Source organism: Formica exsecta, unplaced genomic scaffold, assembly GCF_003651465.1.
Source record: "Formica exsecta isolate Colony F162 unplaced genomic scaffold, ASM365146v1 scaffold50, whole genome shotgun sequence".
NCBI lineage: Eukaryota > Metazoa > Arthropoda > Insecta > Hymenoptera > Formicidae > Formica > Formica exsecta.
Window position 1 is genome coordinate 30896 of NW_021852242.1, and position 10491 is coordinate 41386.

At 38.2% G+C, this 10491-nt stretch overlaps 1 protein-coding gene across 3 annotated transcripts in view; it reads right to left on the reverse strand.

The window, feature by feature from the left end:
• Positions 1–353: 353 nt before the first annotated feature.
• The window catches only part of LOC115241515, a 33696-nt gene continuing 23558 nt past the window's right edge, over positions 354–10491 (reverse strand). The window contains exons 6-18 of one of the 3 annotated variants that reach the window (XM_029817284.1): positions 9710–9941; positions 8904–9386; positions 8133–8177; positions 7290–7910; positions 5631–6074; positions 4842–4984; positions 4660–4737; positions 4037–4379; positions 3466–3670; positions 3192–3379; positions 2684–2853; positions 1915–2146; positions 1590–1665 (exon numbers count right to left, since the gene is read on the reverse strand). In XM_029817284.1, the coding sequence (XP_029673144.1) occupies positions 1937–2146; positions 2684–2853; positions 3192–3379; positions 3466–3670; positions 4037–4379; positions 4660–4737; positions 4842–4984; positions 5631–6074; positions 7290–7910; positions 8133–8177; positions 8904–9386; positions 9710–9941 (3162 nt within the window). In that variant the 3' untranslated portion in view covers positions 1590–1665; positions 1915–1936. Of the gene's footprint in view, positions 2147–2683; positions 2854–3191; positions 3380–3465; positions 3671–4036; positions 4380–4659; positions 4738–4841; positions 4985–5630; positions 6075–7289; positions 7911–8132; positions 8178–8903; positions 9387–9709; positions 9942–10491 lie in introns of all 3 variants that reach the window. The other 2 variants (XM_029817282.1, XM_029817283.1) reach the window with 2 other exon arrangements.

The following is a 10491-nucleotide window of genomic DNA, read 5'->3' on the forward strand; positions in this document are numbered from 1 at the left end:
ATATGTTCGTGTACTTTCGAATGTTCAAAAAGAAGAGAAAGAGAGAGAGCCTATCTTTGGCGTCGCCTTACATTACGATATATTCCATCGTGCTAATGGAAATATCCCGGAAGTCTGGCTGCACGCGACGCCGTTGTTAACGACATTAATGTAATTAATATTGTAATATTATTGCCATCGTTACTACTGCTGCTACAATTACCGTTATTATGATTATTACAAGTATTATACCGTTAATTTTATCGCTATTGTAATAATTTATAATCCGTACCAACACGATTCTCTATATTGACAGTGTTGTAATTGTCATAGGTATTACAACTTTTATCCATAACAACTAAAACATCGTTTCAATTGTCGCAAATGTACTGCGCACGTTTATTTCCATTGTTATATCGTGTGTATCGTCGCTTCTTCTATGACATTCTTGTTCTTTGTAGATATATATACATATATAATACTTTGAAGATAAGTAATAGTACTCTAATCTTTCAAAGAAACAGGACGCATCAACTCCATTTAGAAATGTACAAATATTTTATTATTTGAACGTCCATGCTTGCTCTTTTTAAGTAAATGCATTTATTGTTGATACCGTTACGCGTAGTCAATGGATACGCGTATCCATCGAAAGAAATATTAATTTAGGTACATGATTTTCTGGGTCTTCAATTTTATAAGTTTCAGAATAATTTGATCTTATTAATTTAGGATCCATGGATCTCTGTATATGCTCTATAACCTTAGAGCGCCATATTTTCTTGATATTAAATTTTAAGGTCGTTGGATTGCTTTTGAATCTTCAGATACTTACCACTAAGATTCATATTCGAATCTAGGGATCCTTGGAGTGTCAGATTCTCGACTACATAGGCTTACGTAACTATACATTTTCCACCACAAAAGCATAAAAGTTTGACGAGAGTTTATGCGCTCTGTACAGGATTGTAGGGTGCGCGCCTTATGGATAATTTTCTTTGGTCGTAAACGTCACTTCTATGCTTCCGCACGGGGACTTCCCTCTCCGGCATTTCATCAAGCTGATTCAAACGGATTTTCGGGAAAAAAAAGTCGCGGGGAAAAGAAAAGAAGAAAATAGAGATAATAGCACCGCGCGAAGGCTGTGAGTCTTTTTCTCCGCGTCCTTTGTCACTAACTCATATATATATACAAGTCGCTTTTCGATTAAATCATTCTATCGTGTGGTTCGCGGTCTAAATCCTTCTATTACTTGGGTACCTGGCTGCCATAATCCACGTAAACACGCACGACCTCACCGCTGTATTTTCGCTGACTGGGCATAAAGTAGAAGTCCGGCTGATTCGCCTGGGCGCCTGCCGGATTGTGCATGCTCCTGGCACGCCCGTAATGATCCCTACGATCTTGCGTGTAGTATCCGGGTTGGATAGGCGCCGAATGTCTGGCACCGGGCGCGCGAGGCAGGCTGTAGGTTGCTCTAGGTCCGACCATTCTATTTGGTCCATCGATGGTGTCGTTACCGTTCATGACAGTCATACCATTACTAGTCATCATTTCTCTGGGTCTCGGCAGGCTGGAAACCGGCGGCGGCGGCGCCTTCTCCTCCGTTTCGAATGCCTCGAATGCAAAGTTTGTGTTTGCGCCGGAAGCATAGTCCTTCCAGGCATTGCTGGCGATCAAACGTTCCTATACAAAAAAATGGCAAGTCCAATGTCCGATGCTTGTTAACGATTACGAAAAATGAAAATAATTTTACTTACGCAAATTAATTTAATCATCTCATATTAGTGAAAAATATTAGACTTAGTAAAGCTTTATGGGAAGATGTGGGGACATACGAGAGAAAAAGAATGCCAAAAGAAAAGCCAGATTAGCAAGGAAAGCTTTGATTAAAGGGCGAAAGAGAATGTATGGGAAGAGTGTAATATTGCGCACCGGTTATACTCGACGAGGAGTTTTACCAGTTGGGATTAACCCGATGCATTTCGGACGGAGCGTGTTGGTGATGATGCCGAAGTTGATGATGATGATGATGGTGATGATGATTATTGTTGTTGTGATGGTGGTGATGATGATCGCCGTTTTGTTGTCGATGGTACCGCGTCGCGTTCGTGCGATGAATCGGGTTGGGCGCATCGGAAGAAGCCAGAGGCAGCGAGTACACCCTCTTTTTTGGTCGCGAGGAGCGCGGGTCATGCAACACAAGCGAAGCAATAGATGTTTGGGTTCATTAGGAGATGAAAGTGTATGTAATTTGTACGCTACAAAATGTTCCAAGAAAAGAGGCATACGGGAACAGTAAAACGATCCTTCAAACCATTTCAGAAAAAAAATAAAATAAAATAAAAGAAGAAACAAATCGACATATCGTTCGAGACTTCATGATTTAATTTGAAATTTTGTTCAGTTTTTGAGTTATTCTTACTAATTACGACGTTAGTTATTAAATTATTAGATGTGGGAAAGTTATGGCAAATGCAAGAGTTCAATCAAATATTTTGCCTAAAAATAATTTTTTCTTCAGAAGTAGAATTTTCTGATAGCATTACAGATGGCTTCTTGGAACACGTTAGGTATCAAATAAAATCGTTAGAGGCACAACAGAATACAACACACTCTGAAAAAGGACCTGGGAATGCGAGAAAAGTGGAGAAAGAAAAAAAATATGCGAAGAAGAAAAAGTTTTAACACACACGGGACATACCTTAGTTGCTCTTCTTTTTGAGCTTCTGTAAAGAGTGCAACTAGCCTGCAGTAATGCAAGGGCTAGCAAAGCTGCTACACAACCGACGACGATATAGAGCTTTGTCGCACTCAGAAATAGATCTGAAGAAGATGACCGCTCGTTTTCATCTTCCGCCTCAATATCGTTCACTGGAAGCAAATATGTCACATTCTGTCATTATGTTGATTCTTGATGATACATTGAAGATGATGAATATTTTAAATAATTCAAGTCCTCCCTTTCTCCTTCCTTCGCATTTTATTTTATATTATTAACATTTTAGAAATGACGCTACTTGACTTGTTTTAATTTAATTATGTGATTTTTAAATGTTAATATGATCGCTATGTTACATGCACTGTTAAGAAGAAACGAAGTGTAATTTCAACTTGAAACAGATATATATAAAAGTGTTTCGGTTACAAGAAGAATAGAGAGGGGAAATGCTTTATAATTATATATACATATACTGATTATAGAGGCTCACCTCGAGGTGCTCTGATTATTAAGTACTGTGGATCGACGCTGAGCGCACCGACTTTGCCAGTCACCAATGCTTCACGTAAGGCTTTTTCTGTCTCTATCCCGGTGTCCGCAGCTTTCAAAGATCTGCCCTTAGCTTCGTTCTTGTCAAGGATCAGATTCATGCGGGCAATCACTCCCGATTCGTTGTCTCTGAAAGGAGAGAAAAAAAATAAAACACGTTTAAACATCGCGCACATTGCTACTTTTTGATTTCTTGATATAGTACTTTGTCTTACTTTCGTAACTCGTCAAGCCGGACTTGATAATAGCCTGGCAGTTTCTCAAAGACTGGTCCGAAGCTATCTGATATCTTGTTCGAGATCACTTCGAAGTCGGAACTGCCGGGTACGGGAGTTATAAATCCATCGCCCAGATTAACGAGCTTGACTTCGATATCATAATGCAATCTCGGTGGCGCGGGCGTGGTTTGGTCTTCAATTTCTAGATAGATAATTGAAGAATATTTTTACAGAAATATAATTTCAACATATTTTAGAACACAAGAAATTAGCATTTTAAATCATTTCAATTAAGAATTTAATTAATAAACAATATAAAAGCTGACGTAATAACAAAAAAAATAATCTTTTTAACAAAAAAGATTGTTATCAATTAATTAAACAACATAATCGTGATAATTTTAACAATGATGTATAATTAAATAGAAACAGATGAGGCAATTAATTAATAATACGTCAAATGATACAATAACGTAATTGCTAACGTCACTTTAAAAATTATATTAATAATCATACTAACAATTTTAGTAAATCATAAAAATGCAACAAATTTTTAGTCAATATTTACCTTCTAAACCACAGGACTTGATGCATATTCTATCCGACGAAACAATCGGTTTCGCGTCGTGTTTCCGGATCTTCTTATTGATCGGATTAAATATACCACCTTTTACCGGAAACATCATGTACAGGCAGTGATCGTCCGTGAACGACAGATCCCTGCTGTCTTCCGTAACGCGTTTTCTTGAAAATTCGAGAGTAGTTACACCGTTCTCGATACGACCGCTGATGTTGTAGACGTCTTGCGACGGATCTAGCAACGGCGCGTTGTAACCGCTGATCCAAGTGTCCATCAAGAAAGCCCGACCGTTCGTTTTGTCGACCCAGCCAAGTACGGCATCGGTTTGTGACTACAAATTAAAACAAATTAAAAAAAAATAAATATAAGAAAAATAAATCTATACACAATATTATTCTATCTATACTATTATTTATAAATTTCGCAAGTTCTGAAGTTTCTTTTTACGCGATATGCTTTCCTTTTTCAAGAAGTCTGAATCGATCCGGTTAAATATAATGACTTTTTGGTTAATTTTTAAAACCGATTTATAATGCACAATTAAACTTAGATATTAAAGTGATTTATCGAGAGAAAACGCTTGAAAAATCCATATGACAAGTTCTTCTTACCATGCTGCCGTCATCGGAAAATCCAACTCCGGTCCACGTATTGGTATTCGTCGTGGAAATTACGAATGTTATCAGATCCTAGGGAAAAGAATTTCCATGATATTGATTTCGTCAGAGAGGAACCGAGCTTTGTCTGCTCCCGCGCATGAAAAAAGTCAAGGAAAAAATATGAGATGGATTACCTTTTTACCCTTGTACGTCCATTGTATAGCATATTCGCAAGTGCCATTCTCCGGCGAACAATTTCTCGGATAACGCCATTGACCACCGCAGCGACCGTCTTGTAATGTTACACCGCCGGCAAATTCCGGTTTTTTAGCTTCGTCTGAAATGTCCGGATGTTACGCGTGAAATGATCAACGTGTTTGTCATAAAACGAAAAAATTTTAGAGATTTTTTTAACGGAATTTATAACAAAAAATAATAGTGTAATTTTAAAATATTCCAGAATGTGAAAATAGTTTTGTCAGAAGATGCTATCAAGTATCTGTTCACAATTTTAACGGAAGACTAAATTGTGTTTCATTATACAGAATGCCCCAGTGTTACCGCACCACCTACTAATGACAAATTCTTGAGATCATTTTAAGATGATTTTTCCTCAGCAAAAATATCGAGGCATCAATAATTTCCATGTTATAAGTTATAAGCGATTAAAAAATAAGGGCTTTTTGCAAACTAAATTTTATAGAGAGTTAAAACTACATTCTTTAGTTAATTTCAGATAGAGTTTACTTTTTAATAGAGAGAGAGAATTTTAATTTAAGACTAGTTACAAAGATATATGATGAAAAAAATGAGGAACTTGCAAACAATGATGACCTCTCTCTCTCTCAACATTTTCGCAGAGGAAAAATCGTTTTCGAATGATCTTAAGAATCTGCCATTAGCAGATGATGCGGTAACTCTGAGATATCCTGTATAGTCTGGCGATTTGTGAATAAACGTAGCGAGTTGACTAGAAGTCTCACCGAAGAAATTCATCGTCACCGCGCCTCTCTGCATTCCGTGGCCGTGATATTTAAGCTCGTCGACCTTGTAGAAGTCTTTAACGTTGGCCTTGGCCTTTTCGATACCGCTAGCCGGTTGATGCACGTACTTGCCCGGCTCTTGACCTTTCGCCCAAATCACATGCATATTACCGTCGCGAATCTCGTGATCGGTCGGCTCCGCGGCGGCCAATTTCCTGCGGAAGAGCATCGTCGTGACGCCGTCGCGTTCGTAACCGAATGCGGCCGTCAAACTGTCCTTTCCGCCCCAATATTCGTCCTTGCGGGGCGTCGATCGATCCCTCGTGTAATAATCGCCGATCCTATAATTCGTCTCTCGCGCCATGCCGATTATAATATCCGTGCAGTCCATCGGGTTGAAGTCGTGCTTGGGTGTGTACTTGTGTCCTGGTGCTGGTAACGATGCTTTTGGAGAACGTGAACATGTAAATTTAGTTAACGCAATGCCGAATTTGCAAAATATTCGTCGTGTAAAACGTCTATGATGAAATTGAATAATGAATTGAGAGAAGTGCGTCCGATATTTTTATCACCCGAATTTTTCGTAACGTTTTTAAATCATACGAGAATACAAGAAGACTAAAATCTTATACATATATTATTTCAAAATTATTTAAACATTTTTTGGAATATAAAATAATTATTTGTTCTTAAATAAGTCTTTTAAATAATTTCCTTTCTACTCTTCTTAATTACAATATCATGCTGACTTTAATTTGTTTTTAAATGCTTTTTATAATCGACAGAGGATTAATTATTCATCTGAATGGGATGAGTCGATGTTATGATAATGCGAGTTTGAATGATGGTCTTACGGTGTCGGTGAAAAATCGTGACGGGTAGAAATCGAGACATGTGCAAATTTCGTGTCGAAGTTAAATGCATGCTACAATTTCGAATCCGTTATCGGTATATTTACAGGAGAAAAAATAAAATTCCGGGTAAATAGCGACGCGGAGGAAAGGGGAGGGGGATGGAAGCTGAGTGGGATGAAGACATGAAGCATAAGCGTTATTGATATTATCTACAAGTGTTTCTTTACATCGTTACGTTAAGAACGCGATTGACAAATTAATAAATGGAAATTTTTTATGCAGTATCAGAGCGCAGTTGCGTTAACATTTTACAATGAGTGCCGTATCCGATAGAAGCGACGCGGATGTCGCACGCACGGAATGGATTTTTCTTTAGCTTCTTATCAGCACGCTAATTACACTTTCTCTGCAAATATTTACCGTTACGGACCTCTCGTTCCAGTTGTACAAAGTTTTCCTTTATGGTTATCGTGAAAGTTGCGAATACCGAAAGTAATGTTGGGTGATGTACTACTGATCATTGTCGAGATGTTCTGATGGCTATCACTACAAGAGATTTTTTTATATTGCTACTATTAAGATTTTAAGATCGAATCTTTCTTCAATGAAAATAATATATTTATGTATGCGTGATACATGTCATATCAGAATTAAAAAGAAAAATTGACAAACATTTCGATGTAAAAATATTTCATTAAACGAGAGTTAAAAAGCAAAAATCTCTAGTAGCTCAAGAGTTAATGATATTATAGCGTGGCGACTTTTATATATGCATAAACAAGCGTTGAATCGGTCCATTCGTTACCTTTCGTCGCTCCCGACTTCGGTTCCGGCTTCAAATTGGGTTCCAGTTCAGATTTAGGTTCTGGTTCAGATTTAGGTTCCGGTTCAGATTTAGGTTCCGGCTCGGATTTTGGTTCTAGCTCAGAATTGGGTTCTGGTTCGGATATTGGTTCCGGTGCAGAATTCGGTTCCGGCTCGGATTTTGGCTCTGGCTCAGATTTCGGTTCTGGTTCGGATTTTGGCTCTGGCTCGGATTTTGGCTCTGGCTCGGATTTTGGTTCTGGCTCGGACTTTGGCTCTGGCTCGGATTTCGGCTCTGACTCGGATTTCGGCTCTAACTCAGAGCTGGATTCTGGTTTGGATTTCGGTTCTGGCTCAGATTTTGGTTCTGCTTTAGAGATAGGTTCCGGTTCGGATTTCGGTTCTGGTTCAGATTTTGGTTCTGATTCAGAGCTAGGTTCCGGTTCGGATTTTGATTCTGGTTCAGAGCTAAGTTCCGGTTCGGATTTCGGTTCTGGTTCAGACCTGGGTTCAGGCTCGGATTTTGGTTCTGGTTCAGAGCTGGGTTCTGGCTCAGAGGTAGGTTCTGGCTCGAATTTCGGTTCTTGCCCGACGACAACGCTGGATTTGGCGACCGGTTTTCCTGTGCAACAAAGCATCGTACGTCGTGCGAATCTACTTATCTACTTATAAGGGCCATCACCTTGTGCGTCGTGTCTCGAAAAAAAGGAAATTACAAATCGTACAAAAGATTACTACAGGAACTACTGGGATTTCTTGGGCAAACTACGTATCTTTACTGAATTCTTGAACAAGCGAGCGACTCATCGGGACTATTCTGGGGACATAAATATACCATACATACCATTCGCAGATACCGCGATTGGTTCCGGTGATCTTCTCTTGCGACCTACGCGAAAAAATTAATTATCAATCAAAGAATGTCTCGCACAAATCATTAGCAACAACAGGTACAAAAATCACGATATAAATAATTCATTTCTTATTTCTCGGTTCAGAACATAAAGATTTCTTATGACAATTGTGCAATTGACATCAAATCACAACAAGTGTAACGACATAAAAAAAAGTCTGCTTTTAAAGAATTTATAATTCATATGCAGATAAAAATATTATATGTGTGTTTTTATAATGTTCCTTCATATATAGTTATCTAATGCCCGATGTATTATAATTCAAATACGGATTACTTTTGTTTGCATTGTCATTTTTCTACAACTGACTACGACTAACGACTGACTTTTTATGTAATTAGGTGCTCCTTGAACTCCTACACAGATCAAATATAACACGTCAGAATACAACAGGTAATAATGATAGCGTATTAGTGATTGTTTGCTGTGCGCAATAGAAGAAAAAAATATAAGCACTCCTACAAATGCTAATTACTCTTTTTCTTCTCGTAAAATAAAAGCAATCTTGTAAACATCCTTATACAAAAATATCACAGGCTATAGCAAACAACATAAATTTCAGAAAGAATATAGAATAAATGGAATACACTATAATGTAAGGCCGATTTTAGAACTTTTTAAGATACAATCCGACAAATATAATGTCAAATATGTTTTTTCCGGGAAATAATGACACGAAAAAAAGGATCAAAAAATCCTACCTTGCTTCGTGCTGACTTGATAAGTTACACTGGTTTGCACAGTAACGTCGGCATTCGGTCGTGAAGTTACAAATGTTGCAACGTCCGCCTTAGCCGATCGTCTCTTTGCTATCGATTTCTCGCCTTCTATGCCGGGCTCTGGTTCTGGTTCTGGTTCTGGTTCTGGTTCTGGTTCCGGTTCCGGTTCGGGTTCCGCTATAGGTTCTGGTTTCGATTTTGGCTCTGTTTCAGCGACTGGTTCCAATTTTGGTTCCGGCTGCGGAAGTGGTTCGGGTATATCCCTGATCATTGGGAAGGATCGGCAGGATGGTCCCAGATCGTCAGGTCTCCATCCGATACCGATCCACGTTGTGGAGTTGGCCATAAGAATGCCTTCGAGTTCTTTACTTTCTTTCAAGATTCTCCAGTAAAATATGACGTCATCGGAGAATCGCTTCATTGTGTAAGAGTCCAAGTCTACGTCGATGCTTTTCACCAGCGATCCTGAAAGTAGAGTCACCGATGCAAAAATGATTTAAAAAACAGGAGATTAAAAAATTATCTTGAAATTTAAAGCTGTTTTATTGCAAACCAATAATATATATATGAATATATATGTCAAATGAAAATATCTGTATAATGTATGTGTTACAATTCTTAAAAGGTAAATTTAATATAAGATAAAAGAAATTGAAAAGAGTAATGTGAAAAAAATATTTTCTAGAAACACTACTATCGAGTGACGAGATCGGTGGAGCACCGGTTCGGTGCCAAGTGTCCCGGTCGCGCGAGAAATTCTCGAAAGGAATTTCCGCGGTGAAACTTACTCTTCGCACAACCCGGACCGAACCAGCCGGTGTTGCAGTAGCAGTGCTTGGTAGGCGCGGTCGTACCACTATTGTCGATGCACGTGCCCTGAATACCGCAGTCCGAATCATCCAGGCATTCCTCCTTGAATTCGCACCTCGCGCCGTGATAAAGACGATCGCATCTGCATCTGCCCAGCAGGTAACGTCCATGACCGCTACAATTTTCCCGATAGTCCTTCTTGTCACGAATCTGTCAGCAGCGAGATTGTACGTATAAATCACTCAAAAATAAATTACGGGGGAAATGTTCTCCCACAAACCGCAACAGAAAAATTGGTATTATTAATTTTCTTTGTAGATAATAGCTAAGAGACAAGAGAATTCAATATATTGATAATATAAAAAAACTCAAACTTGCACATTAATAATTGTACGAATAATATAATATATTATCATTTTAAAAATAATAATTGATATATAAATATATAGGAGAAAGTAGGATAAAACCGGGTATCTCTGTTTCTTCGTGATAAGTGCTACTATCTTTGGCCAACTCGTTCTTGTGTTGGGACAAAACCTGGTATTACACATCTCATGTAATGAAAAGAAGAAGAACTGTTATCCTGACTTTGTCTCCCTACAAAAAGCAGTTGGAAACGAAAACTACCACTTAGATAAAGAAACCAATAAAAAAAATCTTTTTGAGACTATAAGTTAAAATATTAAAGTTAAAATATTAAAGTTAAAATATTAAATAAGGAAGTCCTGCAGCAATGTCGAACAAGAGGATATCTTTATTT